This window comes from Corylus avellana, chromosome 4, assembly GCF_965113065.1.
Source record: "Corylus avellana chromosome 4, dhCorAvel1.hap1.2, whole genome shotgun sequence".
Lineage (NCBI taxonomy): Eukaryota > Viridiplantae > Streptophyta > Magnoliopsida > Fagales > Betulaceae > Corylus > Corylus avellana.
Window position 1 is genome coordinate 22,892,834 of NC_142493.1, and position 17,767 is coordinate 22,910,600.

The 17,767-nt window shown below is 36.4% G+C and overlaps 1 protein-coding gene across 2 annotated transcripts; it reads left to right on the top strand.

Moving 5' to 3' along the window:
- The first annotated feature begins 442 nt into the window (after positions 1-442).
- AFH14 (Formin Homology 14) lies at positions 443-15,945 on the top strand. Of its 2 annotated transcripts, XM_059589290.2 has the most exons (18): positions 444-611; positions 866-989; positions 1,111-1,817; positions 1,932-2,153; positions 2,386-3,923; positions 4,526-4,652; positions 5,686-5,757; positions 9,660-9,758; positions 11,575-11,616; positions 11,700-11,780; positions 11,873-11,923; positions 12,008-12,089; positions 12,181-12,275; positions 12,997-13,068; positions 13,191-13,307; positions 13,746-13,814; positions 13,894-13,960; positions 15,329-15,945. In XM_059589290.2, exons 2-18 carry the CDS (start codon positions 917-919, stop codon positions 15,481-15,483), a joined length of 3,669 nt encoding a protein of 1,222 aa, XP_059445273.2. In that variant the 5' UTR covers positions 444-611; positions 866-916; the 3' UTR covers positions 15,484-15,945. The 2 variants fall into 2 exon arrangements, with proteins under 2 accessions (XP_088371203.1, XP_059445273.2); XM_088515077.1 differs by having other exon boundaries at positions 443-611; positions 11,873-12,089.
- Positions 15,946-17,767: the final 1,822 nt, after the last annotated feature.

A 17,767-nucleotide genomic window follows, 5' to 3' on the forward strand; every position in this document is an offset into this window, starting at 1 on the left:
TCATTTAGGATTGCATTTTTAAAAAATTTGGGTTTTTAAACGCACAATTTTAAAGGGTTAACTATGATTTTAGAAGTCAAACTGTAATTTTACTAAACACTTAACTTAATTTTAAAAAAACATGTTTTGAAATCACATGTTTTAGAATCGTTATTTTCAAATCAAATTTTTTTAAATTGCAATGTCAAACGCATCCTAATAATAATTTACCGACCTCAAGCCGCGCATTCTCGCGGTCCCGGCTTCTGTGCTGCTACTTCCAGTTTTATGGTCAGGCCCGGCCCATAACTTTAACCGAGAGCACGTGTGAGCTGCTGCACGTGAAGTTCTCTAATCCCAAAATAAAATAAAACATAAATTCAAAAAAAAATTCAAATTTTAAAATTAAACACGCAGAAACGACAGCGTTTTAGTCGAAATTTCATATTCTCCTAATTTTTCTCCATTCTTCTTCCCTCGCTCCATCGTCTCCTTCACACACACACACACACACGAACCCCCACCCACAGCATGCCCTCCGGTCCACGACCACCGGCCTCCGTAATCCCCTCCGGCGACCGAATTACGGCGAGCTAACTGGCTAAACTCAGCACCCGTACATAAATATCAAGGTAATTTCTACATTTACTCAATCTAAAGCACTTAATTCATGTTTATACACAAATTGTTGGGTTTAAGCTGCAGCATTTAGAAACCCTAGGTCTAATTTGAAACCAGTCTAAGATTCTGTTGGGTATTTATGTAATTTCACTTTTATTATCTTACGCTCTTGTTTTTGTTGTTTTAAATGTCAAGCATTAAATAATGAAGAGGAAGAAAACTGAAAAATAGAACTGAACTTAGTTCTTTAGTCCATTTTCTTCAGGTTTTGAGCTTGTTGGCTTAGTGCAAACCTCATGCAATTGGGTTGGTAAGAATGTCTCTTCTAAGTAGGTTCTTTTACAGAAGACCCCCAGATGGCTTGCTTGAATTTGTTGACAGAGTCTATGGTAATGTCCTTCATTCTCTAATCTAGAATTGCTATTGTAAATTTGATTTTTTTTGGGAAATGGGCGCATACCCATGTGTTATAATTGCATACCAATTGTTTGGTTTCATGAATTTGTGCAGTTTTTGATTCATGTTTTTCTACCGAAGTCTTGCCTGATGGAATGTACCAAATATATTTACATGAAATCATAACTGAGTTACATGAGGAATTCCCAGACTCATCATTGCTCGCATTCAATTTCCGCGAGGGTGAGAAACGGAGCCAGTTTGCGGAAATTCTTTGTGAATATGATGTTACTGTCATAGAGTATCCACGACAGTATGAGGGATGCCCTCTCCTTCCATTATCTTTGATTCAACATTTTCTTCGTGTTTGTGAGAGTTGGCTTTCACTTGGAAATCAACAGAATATTATTGTTCTTCATTGTGAGAGAGGGGGTTGGCCGCTCTTGGCATTCCTTTTAGCTAGCTTTTTGATCTTTCGAAAGCTGCATAGTGGCGAACGAAGGACTCTTGAAATTGTGCATCGAGAAGCTCCTAAGGGGTTTTTGCAGCTCCTGTCACCTTTGAATCCATTCCCATCTCAGCTTCGTTACCTTCAATATGTAGCGAGAAGAAACATTGCTCCAGAGTGGCCACCTCCTGAACGAGCGCTTTCTTTAGATTGCATCATTCTTCGGGCCATTCCCAGCTTTGATTCTCAGAATGGCTGCAGGCCAATTATCCGTATCTTTGGCAGGAATCTCCATAGTAAGGGTGGGCTTTCGACTGAGATGCTGTTTTCCATGGCCAAGAAGAAGAAGAAGATCCTTAGGCATTATGGCCAGGTAAAATGTTTTTGTTCTACTCTTCATATTAGTTTATATTTCTTAATTTAACTATGTATTTATCTAAATTAAGTTGTATTTTCTGATCCCAATATGATGATTCTTTTATTGCAGGCAGACTGTGATGTGATTAAAATTGACATTCAGTGCTTGGTGCAAGGAGATGTTGTACTGGAGTGTGTCCATTTTGACTTGGATTCAGAAAAGGAAATTATGATGTTTCGTATAATGTTCAACACTGCATTTATTCGATCCAACATACTGATGCTTAACACTGAAAACTTGGACATTCTTTGGGATTCAAAGGAGCGGTATCCAAAAGGATTCAGAGCTGAGGTGAGTATGTCAGTAGGCCTCATATTGGATCTTGGGTAGAGTGAGAGAAAGATAACTGATAGAAACCTGCCTAATAAAATTAAGCTTATTGAGTCATTTTCGGTCTCTTTTATTTTCCTCCATTTATTTCTGAGATCCATAAAGAGCCCTATAATCTTGATCAGATTCTGTGTTTTTCTTTCCCTACATAAAATACAAACTTTCATCTGATTAAATGAAATTCTAAATTCAGGTTTTGTTTGGGGAGGTTGAAAGCATCTCTCCTCCAAAAGCCCCAACTACTATGTTAAATGGTGAGGAGAAAGGTGGGTTGCCAATTGAAGCTTTTTCTAGAGTTCAAGAACTGTTCAGTGGTGTTGAATGGGTTGATAGCAGTGACGATGCTGCCTTGTGGTTGCTTAAACAGCTTTCTGTTTTAAGTGATGTAAAAGAACTTTCATGGTTGCAAAGTAAAGCAGCAAGTTTATATTCTTCACCTGCTGATTCTGAAGAAGACAACAATGCATCTAGCACTGCTGATAGTTCAGATGAAGCATTTGATATCATTCCCAAATCTTCAAAAACTCCAACAAAATTACCAATACAGGATACTGTTGATTCAGTCCCCTTACATTTTGAAAGTGATGGTCCACATGATGTAAATCATGCTTCAGAGCCTCCTGATCAATCAGCAATTGAAAATGATCTGTCATCTCTTCATGAGCAATCAACAATACCAAGTAGAGGATCTCAACCTTGTTCAACTCCTCCTGCACTGCCTCCACCTCCTCCTGCTAGTAACCTACCGTCTCCACCTCCTGTTGGACTTTCTCGCGGTAATCTTTCGTCAATGTCCCATCCACCACCTCCACCTCCACCTCCACCTGTACCTCCCTCTCGTACTGCTAGTGGAGGGCCTCCCCCACCTCCACCTCCACCTCCCTCTCTTAATACTTTTAGAGGTCCTCTACTGCCACCACCACCACCACCACCGCCGCCACCACTTCCTTCTTCTAGTGTTCCCAACAGAGATTCTCTAATGCCTCCCCCTGCCACTTCCAATAGGGGTTATCCGCCTCCTCCTCCACCCCCTCCTCCACCTCCTAGTCTCTCACATAAAGCTTCTTTTGCACCACCTCCTCCACCCCCACCACCGCCCCATTTCAATTCATCTAAAGCTGCCCCACCAGCCCCTTCACCTCCCCCTCTTTCCTCTATATCTAGTCAACAATCTTTTGTGCCACCCCGGCCGCCCCCACTGCCACCACCACCTCCATCCTTAGGAAGTGCAATTAACAAATTTCAACCACCACCGCCGCCACCTCCGCTGCCAAAACTGCCCCCTTCAAGTTCAACATCTAATGCTACTTCTGTTCGTGGGGTACCGCCTCCACCGCCTCCACCTCCAACAAGTGGGAACCCCGGTACTGTTTGTCGGCCACCACCACCTCCACCACCTTCAGGACCTGCCCGGCCAGGTTCAATTGTGCCTCCTCCACCACCAGCACCAAAGCCTCCTGGTGCTCCCACTCCACCAAGTCGTGGTGCAACACCAGCTCCTCCCCCACCTCCTGGAGCTAAAGGCTCTAATGCACTACCACCACCACCTCCGTTAGTTGGTAAGGTGAAGGCTTCTTCGGGGCCATCAAGTCTTGGAAGAGGTCGAGGTGCTGGTGGCGCTACTCTTGCCCCTAAGAAAGCTTCACTAAAGCCCCTACATTGGGTAAAAGTTACTCGTGCGATGCAAGGGAGTTTGTGGGCTGATTCTCAAAAACAGGAAAATCAATCAAGGTGTGTTCACTTAGAACTTCTATAAAGATATTATATGTTCCATCTAATAGCTTCTTTTAGATGCTAAAATAACTTGTGCATTTTTGAGGAACTATTTTATAAGCATTAATCAAATGTTTAGTTTCGGTATACTGAATGATAATGGCACTCGTTGATATGAATAATACTTCATTCAAATTAAAGGCTGTGTAACTTAATTGAAAGTCAACTTTAGAGCAGCCATTCTACCTTTTGTTACACAGTTTCCTTTTACTTCCTCTTTTTCTGAATGTGATACTATGTTCTCTGGTGTTTTCAGTTGATTTGCTTCTGTAATGTTCCCTTTTGTTGTGTTTTTTTTTTTTCTCCTACTTCTCTCTCCAGGAGGGTGGGTGTGTGGGTAGGTATGGTTTTGTTCTTACACAGTTTCCTTTAACTTCCTCTTTTTCTGAATGTGATACTACGTTCTCTGGTGTTTTCAGTTGATTTGCTTCTGTAATGTTCCCTTTATTGTGTTTTGTTTTGTTTTCTCTTACTTCTCTCTCTCCAGGAGGGTGGGTGTGTGGGTAGGTATGGTTTTGTTCTTATATCACTTCTGATATAACATTGAAAGTTTTTGTTAGTGCCCCTGAAATAGATATTTCAGAGCTTGAGAGTCTGTTCTCAGCTGCCTCTGCTACAGATGGGAGTGGCACTAAAGGTGGAGGTCGACGTGGTTCTAACATGAACAAACCTGAGAAAGTGCAACTGGTAAGCTTCTCCACCCCCTTCCCCCCTCCTCCCTTCCCTCTCTATCTTTGTCTCATTATTGTATGTATTAACTATAGTTTAGTACTTATCAAAAAAAAACTGTAGTTTAGTACTTGAAACACTATAACTTGAGAGAAATGTTTGGAGATCCATGCTTTCTATTTTACAGTTTTATTCAGTTATAAATGATCCTGAAGATATCTGTAAAAAGTAAAATTTTTTTTTCTTCAAATTATAACAGCACTATTATTACTTATTATTAGGTACTAAGTAACAATTAGACAAATCCTTAGGAAAGATGAAATAAACAATCACATGAGAATCTCTGATATTGCTGGTGGAGGGCTCAAATTTGAGCAACTAAACTTCCTAACTCCGTTAACACTTGATGAATCTTTGCCTAAAGCACCTGATGAGGAGGCATATTTTAGACTTTTTGTTACATTGGCACACCATGATCCCCCACGGATCAATATATGATCCATTATAGGGCAACCTCAGGTTTCTTTGTGCCTGAGTTAAAATCACTGTAGGAAGATATCAGGACTTTGGTTGATTAGCATCCAAATGTGTACCAAAAAGAATGATTCTGTTATATGGAAGGAAGAAGCGGTATCACTCAAAATAAATTTATGATTCAACTCTGCCACTTTTAGCATTTTGCAACATTGAAGTTTTATTACCGTTGCTATTATTATGACATTGGAATCTCTGGAGGTCCTATCTTGTAAGCATGGTTTATTTAGTTGCACTTATCACAAGTTAATTTTGACTACTACAAACTCTAGAGATGCACCAGGTGCTTTTACCATCAGAAATTTAATTTTGTTTATCTTTTATTATTATTATTATTATTATTATTATTATTTCTAGCTAATATACATCAATATCTTTTATAAATGGTTTACATGACATTTTTATTCTTTCTACTTTTGTTATGTAAATGTTTCTACCAAATGTTGTGCTATGGTGATCTGTTATATTATATGTATCTAAAACTCAAGCTTTTTGGTGCTGTGTTTCTCTCTCTCAGGTTGACTTGCGTAGAGCGTATAATTGTGAAATAATGCTCTCAAAAATAAAAATTCCTTTGCCAGATATGATTGTAAGTTTCTTTCTTTTACTCATGCCACATGTTCAACCAACTTCAATACCATTTGACAATTGAGGAAAATAGTTTTGATTTTTGGTCTCATGGGATTCTTTGTGAATGTATCACACTTGAAATGTGGAATTAGAATTGTCACTGACTTAGTTTTTTGCACGTGCTCTCGAAGACATCAATGTGTAAGTTTTTGAAAGTGATGTCTAAACTCTGTCATCTATTGACAAAAGAGATGATCAAGTTTTAAAATGACCTAATTTGTATTCATATTTTCTTCACTATTTGATGTCTTTCTTTTAGTGATTTTTGTTCCTGTTTGATGCTGCTGAGGAAATGTTGCTTGTAATTTTTCTTTTCTTCTTTTTTGCAAAACAGTTGATGAACCTGAATATGCAGAAATGGGAAAAATACCAGAAGATTACTATTAGAAGTTTTCTCACTTCTCATATTTGTATTACATAGTTGATAGTAATTGCATGCATGCATTCACTAGACAGATTATAACTTATATTAAATTAGAAATAAATCTAGTCAGTGGTCTACTAGGTCTTTCTGACCATCATAATTTTTTTTTTTTTTTTGATAAGTCTTACTGACCATCATAATTATAAGCGAAGTTCCCAAATCATGAATTAAAGACTACCCATCAATAGAATGCCTTATAGTTAGAGTACTGATCAGAAATGTTAAAATACCTTTTGTTTTTTTATAAGTAAATCAATCTCATTGAAAGCATAGAGGGGTGCAACCTGAGTTCATAGAAAGTATGCAAGAGAGACCCCCAATTAAGGAGAAAAAGAACAAAAGTCCAAAAATTCAGTAAACTAGAAAAGTGAGGACTATTATATGCTGCCAACCAAGCATTAAGATGAACGTAACGATCTTTTGCTCTGCCACCAAAATCTCGCAATCTTCAAAACTCCTCACTTTGCACTCTCTCCAGATGCATCACATAAATTACCCTATTTGCCCCCAAAACTCTAGCAAACTAAAAATAACATAAACACCCGTAAACATAGAACTTGATGGATGGTTTCTATTGGAAGCAAGACTTGATAGCTGTATCAGTCTTAACCTTGCTATATTGTGGGGGTTTCGTGTGTGGGTTATGGAGAGCAGTTCATGGCTCTTTTGACAGTTGTTGAAGTGAGCCGCGATCATAAGGTGTCAACTTCTACTTCTAAACTTGGTAACAAAGGCCGTAGGGAGTTAAAAAGGCTAGAGTGCTCCATTAATTATGACCCTAAAGGAGAGAGCTCAAGTCGTGGAGAAGGAAAGGAAAGGGATGGTTCTCAGTTCTTAATGAAGCCTAAATTGTTATCGTGGAATGTGAGAGGGTTGTATGATGGAGATGAATGTTTGAGGGTGAGGAACTTGCTCAGAAACTGGAAGGTTGACATCATTTGTCTTTAAGAGACTAAGCTTGAGATTATGTCTCATAGTGTTGTGCGTGGTTTGTGGGGTTGCCAATCATGTACGTTGGCGTTGTTTGAATTCCAAAGGGGCTTCAAGTGGTGTTTTGATTATGTGAGATAGGAGGGTGGTGGAAAAGGTCAATGAGTGTGTAGGGGAGTTCACCCTGGTTGTTACTTTTACTTGGTCAACAAGTGTGTAGGGGAGTTCACTATGCGGGCTGAGGCCCAAAGCGGACAATATCATACTACTTGAAGCGGGGTGTTACACTCTTGTTGATGAAACTTTTACTTGGTCGAATAATCGGGAGTTGCCTTTTTGGTCTAGGATTGACAAATTTCTTGTTTCTTCGACTTGGGATGCTCAATTTCTTGGTGTGAGCCAAAGGAGGTTTCCTAGGCTTCGTTTGGATCATTTTCCGATCCTCCTTAACTGTGGTAACTTTCATAGGAGTAGTAGATACTTTAAATTTGAGAACATGTGGCTTAATTCTGAGGGTTTTGTGGATAGGGTGAAATAGTGATGGGACTCTTATCACTTCCAAGGCTCTCTGAGCTTCATTGTGGCCCACAAGCTCAAGGCTTTGAAAGCTGATTTAAAGAGATGGAATGAGGTGTTTGATGATGTAGAAAGGAAGAAAAATATCCTTTTGTAAGAGTTATGTGCTTTTGATATCGTTGAAGAAGAGAGGGCTTTAGGCAAAGAGGAGAGAATGAAGAAGGCAAAAGTATTAAGCGAGTTAAAGAGATCCACTCTCATGGAGGAGGTGAGTTGGATGCAAAAATCTAAGGCTTTATGTTTGAGGGAGGGTGACAAGTGCACAGAGTTTCTTCACAAAATGGCCAATTCCCACGGAAGAAAAAAACTCCATTAATTCCTTGTTAATTGATGGTACATTTTCTGTCAACTGACATGAGATCAACGAGCATATTGTCCAGTTTTATAAAAAGTTGTATACCGAGCAGTTCAGTTGGTGGTTTGTGTTGTATGGTTTCTTTTGGTCTATTGGTGAGGTTAATTGGTCGAAGAGATATTTTGAGGAAGGGGAGGTGTTGGAGGTAGTGAAAGCTATGAATGGGGACAATGCCGGCCCTAACAATTACTCTATGGCTTTCTTCCAAGCTTGTTGGGGTGTTTTAAAAGAAGACATTATGAACCTCTTTTGTGACTTCTATGCTAGAGGTAAGTTTGAAAGGAGCCTTAATGTTATGTTCATCGCCCTCATTCTGAAGATTCCAAGGGCTGTTGATCCCAAGGATTTTCGTCCGATTAGTCTTATGAGTGGTATTTACAAAATTATTGCTAAGATTCTAGCTAATATGCTTAAGATGGTGTTGGAGAAGATTATTTCCAAGTCGCATAATGCTTTCATTCGAGGAAGGCATATCCTAAATCTGTTCTTATTGCCCATGAATGCCTTGACAGTAGAATAGAATTTGGTGAGCCAGGTGTACTTTGCAAAATGGACTTAGAAAAAGCTTATGATCATGTTAATTGAGATTTTCTACTGTAGCTCATTGTATCTCCTTGGTGCATTTTCGGTTTTGGTGAATGGCACTCCCACAGGTTTTTCTAGTAGCTCCTATGGCTTGAGACAAGGGGACACTCTGCCTCCTTTATTGTTTGTCATTGTGGTGGAGATGTTGGGTAGGATGATTTCTGCAACAATGAGTGAGGGTTTGTTGATTGGCTTTGATATCTCTGACCTCCTGTTTGTGGATGATATTTTGATTTTCACTGGAAATCTCACAAACGGAAAGAAAGGCAGATGAAAAAGGATCAAAGGAGTTAAATACATGCACACACACACACACACAAGCACACATAAAATGCATGTATGCAATTTTGTTATAATCAATATTCTCAATAAGATTTGGAACTTAATTAGATTGAATCTACCCAGTTCTAATAATCGAACCTTGAAATGTTGTACGTGCCTATTGTCAGCCCTAGTTTGGGGACCCTAGAGAGGAGAGTGAAACAGATGACAACATTGCATGGTCTTACTGTTGAGGATTCAACTAACCCTGATTGTGGATTTCAATAAGGAAATTAGCATAATGTAATAATAGCCATGGAATTTTCTCAGATAAATGAGCTTGTTTGTGTTGCTTATCTGTCATTTTGTTGTCCATTCCTGCTGTTTAATTGGGAGTTGGGGATTAAGGAGTGCATCACCCTTTCTCTTTTTTATTTTTCTTCAGCTTTTAGCCAGTCACACAATTTATCGGGAGAATAACAAGATAGTGTTCGATGATTTAGACTTCACTCATAAATATTAAATTGAGGAATGAATTAATATTAGCATACAATCATCTTATTGATCTTGCTAGGTGGTGTTGTTTCATTTTTGTGCGTTGATGTTAGTTATTTTTGCCGCCCTTATAATTTGTATAGACCATGTCTTCTTTTTGCTCGCAAAACTTATCTATTTTGTGAAACTCTTACTTGTTAGTTCATGGTCATATTTTTGTCATCTATACCTTCAGAATGCAGTTCTGGCTTTGGATTCTTCTACTCTAGACATTGATCAGGTTGAGAATCTCATTAAATTCTGTCCAACTAAGGAAGAAATGGAAACACTCAAGGTAAACTCTCTCTCCCTCATGCAAGTGTATGCATGCTACAATTTCTTGGTGTGCTGGTGATACTCTGTTTAGTATCTTGATTGTTTGCAGTATTTAAAGATTAAGTATGATATCTCTATCTCTCTTTGTTTTTGTGTGCTTGCATTAGTACTTGAAATTGAAGTTATGGTGTCTTTTTACTGTTGCAATTCGGAAACATAATTACTATGCTTGGTTTTTTTGGATGAATGAAGAAATATTTTTCAAAGGAAAAAGGTTGACTTGGTGCGCAAAACAACATAGCCTATACTGAAAAAATTAAGAAAAAAATGATGGAAGGGCAAGGGATGTTTCCCTAGAAAGAAAGTATATAAGTTGCGTCCTTTAACTTAAAGATGGGAATTTTTTCCTGAAGAATTTTTTATTTGGCTACCTGCAAAAGCACCATGGAAAGCAATGTGGCAATAATCTCTAGATATCTAATGCTCTGCTCCAAATGTCACTGCTACTTCCTTTGCCCACTTGCCCACTTGCCCACTTTGATCCACCACCCTCTAAACAAATTAACACTAACCTTAGCATTACCAGTGGAGGAGAGCACAGATGGCCTTAAATTTCATCAGTGGATGTCAAAATAGATCTATCACAATTTACTATTACTCTAGCAAATTGCAGTAGCAAGATAGTTGTACCAAGACGTGGTTTCACTTCTCCTTTTTATCTCATTGGAAGAAAACTCCCTGGTACCAAATGTTGGAAGTGGGGCCAATATTGTAGCTATTGAAGCTGACAACAAAACAGATTAGTAGGATGTTGAAGTCGCGGATGCAAACTTGAGCAAGAAAATTGCAAGAATATATTGATACTAAAGAGGAGGTTCAAGAGACTAAAGAATGATAAAGAGCTCAACATTGTGTTAAAATATAATTAAATGATTAAATTTATCACTTCTTAAGCTTTCAGGATAATTGGTGATTTAACATGATATTAGAGCAAAGGTCCCGAGTTCAGACCTTGACAATTTACCCCCAACTTCGATTATGTATTTTACATGTTAGGTTTCACTTGTTAATAACAGTTTGAGCTCACACATAAGGGAAAGTGTTAAAGTATAATTAAATTATTAAATTTATCATTTTCTATAAACTTAAACTTTTGAAAGAATTGATGATTTAACACACTTTCTGAACAAGTCAAGATCAGGGATGAATTCTTTCCAAGACTGTCCAAATTGTTGATTTGATCATTTCAAATAAACCTGATAATGTAGTAGGAAAGAAATATTTTTGTATTGACCTTTTCGCTTTTGGGTTTTAAGTTAGTTTAATAGGTGCTGATTGAGCACTTTCTAATTTGGTGTCCTAGTCATGGTAGGGATAGTCTATTAGGTGTTTATTGGGCATTATCTTATTTGGTGCCCTAGTCATAGTAGGGAAAGAAGATTCCCAAAGGGGGTTGGCCTAGTGGTTAAGGCTTATGGTCTTAGGGAGTATCACCCTACAGATCCCAAGTTTGAGACTTTCTAGGTGCAAACTCCCCCTTTGGGCCATACCTCCTAGTGTAAAAGCCAGCGATTTATCCTAATCCGTGTAGGAAAACTTCCGAGGGTGCGGTGCATGGGTTCAAGGTTTACTTTGCAGGGATGGGTCTGAAGGGCGGGCCTTGTTGAGGTTCTCCATCAAAAAAAAATAAAAATGCTTCATTCATGACTTGCATCATCATTGTCTGGTCAAAGGATTATCTAAAGTTTATAATATGTTGTATCTGGTTTAAACGGTAACTAACTTTGTGCTGGTTACTAAATGATCATGTCTTGTTGATTATGCTTTTGTTTCAGAATTATGCAGGTGACAAGGAAATGCTTGGAAAGTGTGAGCAGGTTCTGTCTGATGCCATATCTTGAATAAATTCAAATGCTATAGTTTCATATCTAGCAAACATTGAATTTGATATGTATTTCAGTTTTTCCTAGAGCTGATGAAGGTTCCACGAGTAGAATCCAAGTTACGAGTATTTGCTTTTAAAATCACATTTTCTAGTCAGGTATATTTTTCTCGGATATGTGTTCAATAGTTTTTTTTTTGTGTGCTAATGCTTTAATAACTGTTGGTGCTTATACTCTTGTTTTTGTATAGGTTAATGACCTTAGAAAGAATTTGAATACAATCAATGATGCTACTAGAGAGGTAGCACTAAACTTAATGGTTTTTAAACTGGTATTTATGAAGAAGTGTTTGCTCTACATCTTAAATGTAATGCACCTATTACAGGTAAAAGAATCTGTGAAATTACGCCAGATAATGCAGACAATTCTGACTTTGGGAAATGCCTTGAATCAGGGCACTGCACGAGGTGTCACTATATTAGTATTTATTCATTGCAATATTTTTATGAATTCGTTGCTCTGCTGGCTTGATGTTTTATTTTTCTTATGGTATTGCAGGATCGGCCATAGGATTCAAATTGGACAGCCTTCTTAAGTTATCTGATACTCGTGCAAGAAACAACAAAATGACTTTAATGCATTATTTGTGCAAGGTAGAAATATTAAAGCTTCCAACGAAATGTTTGCGTTATGTCAAAATAACCCTCCCACGCACATGACGCGCAAAACCCTCCCACCCCCTCCTAATATCATGCCAAGTGGGAAAGATTTCAAACATATTCCTGCTACTTTCTCCTTGAGTGAGTTTAGAACCCTTCTCCTTGTTACAGGCTACAATAGAGGAATTGTTTACTGCACTCTTCTCCAGTTTCCCTTTACAATTTATCACCAATTGCCTTTCATGGGGTGCATCAGGCAATTTGAATTATATACAATATTAATATGAGGGGAAAAAAGGGATTTTTATAGGTTTCTTTGATGGTACTGAAAGTTGCTTTTTCCAAATGATTCCCTTTCATCTTAAAAAACATGTACTCTTATAGAAATAGCTGGCATAAGAGTTTTCTGATTGTGAAGATGAGCGCCAAGTTTGCGAAATTAGTTATGAACAACATTTGCATGTAGTTAAGTACTTGACATCCAAATTTTTTGCAGTATTATCATATATCAACACGGGTGAGAGTGGAGTAAACTTTCCATATTTTTTAAGATTTTTTGTCTTTCTTTACTTATAGTTGTTAATATTTCAATTTCAATATCCCAGCATGTATGTTCTGCTTTCTTCATTATTTTATGTAAAATGAGTAATCATATTGGCACCTGTATGGGGATATTCACAAGATGCCATATTAAATTGTTATTTTCCTTCATCAGCTCCTTTCTGAGAAATTGCCTGAGTTGCTGGATTTTGATAAGGATCTTGTTCATTTAGAAGCTGCCTCTAAGGTATGTTTGTTATCTTGCTAGTATTGGCTCCTTTGTTTCTTGTAACTATTTAATGGTTGATCTATAGCTGACCTACACAACTTGTTCCTTGTAATCATCTGATTGGCCTTCACAATGACTAGATTCAACTGAAAGCTTTGGCTGAAGAAATGCAAGCTGTCAGTAAAGGTCTTGAAAAGGTTGAGCAAGAACTCACTGGTTCAGAAAATGATGGAGCTATCTCAGTTGGATTCCAAAAGGTGAGGATAAGGAGATGTGGCATCTTTTTTTTTTTGTCCTTTTAGTTGGTAAACCCTACTGATATTCTGGGATCAAATCTGTGACTTAACCCTTCACCTCTTGTTTTTGTGAAATACCCAATTAAGGCTAATTAGTTGGCTTGCTTTTAGCAACAGCTATATTAGCATGTCCCTTTTAGCAAAGGCATGCTTCTGAATAAACTTGTCTTTACCTAGTATAGAGTCGACTTGATACTTGGTTCAATTCCACGCTTTCTTTGTTTTTCCTTCTATAAATTGAAAGGTGCCATGTATTAAGTGGTGGTTGGAATATTCTAGTCAACAAGAAGGCATTGGATATGTGTTTCTATCGCATTAGAAGAAAACTTGTTTGTTTAGCATGAATTTTTCAACATGGACCTTTAGTAGGTATTAATACCAGAAATTCCTCATTTTCAGGTGCTGAAGAATTTTCTCGATACTGCAGAAGCTGAAGTTAGGTCACTTATCTCGCTTTATTCTGAAGTGGTGAGTCCAGTCGATGGTCATAATTTTTTGATAGTTATTGTGCAGTTAATTACTTTAATGTTAAATATTGTCTTTGCAGGGAAGAAATGCAGATTCATTGTCTCAGTACTTTGGGGAGGATCCAGCTCGGTGCCCCTTTGAGCAAGGTCTGTTATGTCTTCCTCTATATGCATGCACACACTACAGTGATTTGGTTCACATATTTGCATTTCTTCTTCTTTTTCAGATAAGTGAAATTTATTTGTTTGTTAATTGGGAATATTTTGTGTCTGTAGCTTTTATTGTTCTTTTTAGGAGAGACGCTCAATTAGATCTAAAAAATACACAAAAACAAAGTTCCAATTCAGTCTATAAATATAAAAAGTTAAGATCAAGTATTAAATAGGTAGCAATTAGGTCTAGTCAATCCAATTGGATTACAAAGCTATTTTGGCCGAAATGATTATATCCGGCCGTTGCTTTGAGGGAAAATAAAATGGGAGCTAGGGTTTCGAGGGCATGAATTTGTTTGGGGATTTGGTCAGCTCTGGCGGTGGTGTCTAGGCAGTGGGGGTGGTTGGGCTGAACAAAAGAGGGGAGAAAAAAAAAAAAAAAAAAAAAAAAAAAAAGGAGGGGCTGGGTGAAGTGTGCCTTTTTTTAAAAAAAAAAAAACTAAAAAACTTGAAAAGATATTTTTTTGTTAGTTGTTGACGTGGCAATCCCACATAGATGCCATCTCAACTAAAATAAGCCATTTCAAATAGAAATTACCATGCTGGCACTTTTCTCATGTGAGGTAAGCGTGCAAATATGTACATTGACTTCTACCGCATAAGAAATTAACTTGACATGTCATCAGTTTCTGTCAATTAGATTGATGAGAGGACTAATTGCTACTTCTTTAATTATTCTAGGATTTGATTGACTTTTTAAATTTTAGGGATCAAATTAGAACTTTGTAAATTTTAAGGGACACAAATAGGTGTTTGCACTTTTTTATCATGATATTTGGAAACAGTTTCATTGGATATATAAGTTGTATGTAGTCTGCCTTCTCTAATTATCTAAATCAGAAACTTAAAAGAAGAGTTTAATTTGAAGAGAAGTATAGTCCTACTTCAGCTTGCCTTTGGTGTTTTCTTGTATGACTATTTTATTGGGGCACTCTATTGCATAAAGGTTCACTACTCAATTATGGGTTGGTAGTTTTGCCCTAAGAGTTTTACTTGTTTGTTTTAGAACACCTTGAAACATGATTCCTGGGAAAGGATTGCTCTCACTGGATGGCTACTTCACTTCCAGGAAAGGAGTGAGCTACTACTAGATTCTTGATCCTAAGAACCATGCTCTTATTGCTTGGATCTTTGTTGATTCTCGAAAAAATAATTATAACCTTAAAAATTAAAGACAAAATAGAATATAAGCAGAGCTTTAAAATCCACGGAGATGATGAAGGCTTTTATCTGTATTAAGAATACGGATCATGTTGGGGCATTATGTTTACTGATGAACTTATGTGGTGGCTTTTGCATCAGTGACACAAATCTTGGCCGTCTTTGTTAAGATGTTCAACAAGTCACGAGAAGAGAATGGAAGGCAGGCTGATGCTGAAAAGAAGAAATTGGAAAAAGAAGCCATGAAAGAGCGGACATTGGCCAACTCGGCCACGAGGAAAGATGGTTCTCAATAGAGCGGCATGAATCATGAAACCTGCATAAATTTCTGAGAAGATGCTGGAGACATTAACCAGATGGAGGTTGACTCATGCATGTAAACTGCACCAACCCAAGATCAGAGATCGCTGCTTCTCTGGAAATCACTTCTCCAAAGGTGCAGTTTACTCCCACAACATTGAGCAATTTCACGGCTATTATTCTCAGGTGCTGCCTTTTGTCTTCCATCTAAAATCAGTGATGCTTCTATTACGCAGCCTGTACAAATTGTATTCAAAGATGTAGATATATTAAGCAACGAACAATTGCAGTAGCAGAAAAACCTTCATCCACCCACCCAAAAAACAGAAATACAGATTTAAATTTTTGTACTAGATGCAGGTTATTGTCTTGTCTTGAAGATGCTGGTTCAAGAAATGTATTTGCCGATGTGATCGCAAAAGAATGGTGAAAATATAGTGCTGCTTTTCGCATTTTAATGATATTTTGATTATATATATATATATATATATATATATATATATATATATATATATATATAGTATTGCTAGATATATGGGATTAGAGATGTTGATGGGGTTAAGTGAAGTTTCAAAATTTTTATCCACAAAAAAAAGGTAATGCTCAATGTTTCACTAGAAACTAAATAGACCACCAATATTCAATGGAGAAAGGCAGTACTGGATCTTTTTGTATTTCTAATTGACGACGGGTAAGCAAGAAGTCTCATTCTCACTCTTGATCCGAATGGAAGAAATGCAATACTGAATTACCTAGTTTAAGGTAGCATTATAGTCGAAAACACTATTAAATATAAAAAATAATAATGTAAGAGTGTAAGAGTTTTACATTTGATCAAATTACACTTTAAGGTTTAATTTTTATCAAATCACTTAAGAGCGGTGTCATTCTCTTATCAAATAGCTTATGAACTCCTGTCAAATGAAAGGTTTGACCCATCTTATCCTGCCAAAAATGGGTGGTCAAACCATTTTTAATGGCTCAAGGAGGTGACTTGACCTAATATGACCAAAGGAATGGTCAAACCACCTTAGTGGCTAAAGGAGAGCCACTCTCAACCACTTATTTTTCTTTCATTTGCGTTTATTTTTTGGCTTCATTTTATTTTACTCTTTCCATATCGCATTTTTAAAAGAGAAATGATAGAGGTACAATTTTAGCTCAATTTTTTCCTTATATGGCTATTTTTTTTTTAAATAAAAATAAAATAATAATAATAAAAATAAAAATTTCTTAAGCTATAACATCCTAAGTGGTTCTTTTTTTTATTTGGTATTTTTTTAAAAAAAAAAAAAGTGGTCTTTTTATTCATAATAATGACCATTTAAAAAAAAAATGACTATTTTTATGAAGAAAAATACCATTTTTTTTTTATAAAAAAAAAAGGCCACATTTGATGATATTGCTTCAAAAATAATAATAATAATAATTTTTTATTTTGTTTTTAAAAAAAAAATTGACCAAAATTATACCTTTATCGTGCCTTTTTAAAATGATTTAACGAAGTTAATTTGTGCTAAATTAATGATATGTACACGGCCACCCTAACCACCTCTTTTTTTTCTTCTCTTTTTTTTCATTATTCTTGGCTTTTGACTTTTGTTATTTTTTTTTATATGGCAATTTTTAAATAATGTGACGAAGTTAATTGATGTTAACTCAACAACATGTACATGTGTCAATAAATTATTGGCTATTATGTTTCCATTAGCCCGTGTCACTGTTCACCATTAAAAAAACCTAGCAATAGAAATAAAGGGATGGAGTAATTCTAGAAATCACACGTGTATCCCTCAAAAAATGAGATTACTTTTAAAATGATTATTTAATCAAAATTTAATAATAATCAATCACAAGTCAAATACAAAAAAAAAAAAAACTTATATAGTATTACTCACATAGCTGAGTGATTTAACTTTAAAGAAAGATTTGATAAAAGGCTAAATCATATGTACCTCTGCATTCTTTTTCCTCAAAAAGAGGTAAAGGTGTTTAATCTGAACATTAAAGTCTTTTACTTTTTTGTTTTTTTTTTTTTAAAAAAAAAAAAAAAAAAAAAAAAAAAAAAAGGTAGATTGTAAGAGAAAAAGGGGTGGGGCTAAAGAAATTAATCCATAATTTTTTTTTTTTTTTAATAAAAACTAAGTAATTAAGTAATTATTTTATTATTATTAATAACAACTTTAAAAAAAAGGGGGGTGGGGCTAAAGAAATTAATCCATAAATTAATTTTTATTTTTAATAAAAATTATGTAATTAAGTAATTATTTTATTATTATT

Bases quoted from the DNA above. Each gene is read 5' to 3' on its own strand.
- AFH14 (XM_088515077.1), top strand. From the start codon at position 917: ATGTCTCTTCTAAGTAGGTTCTTTTACAGAAGACCCCCAGATGGCTTG. The intron at 4,653-5,685 runs GTAAGCTTCTCC...TCTCTCTCTCAG, and splicing joins AACCTGAGAAAGTGCAACTG to GTTGACTTGCGTAGAGCGTA. The intron at 13,069-13,190 runs GTATGTTTGTTA...CACAATGACTAG, and splicing joins ATTTAGAAGCTGCCTCTAAG to ATTCAACTGAAAGCTTTGGC.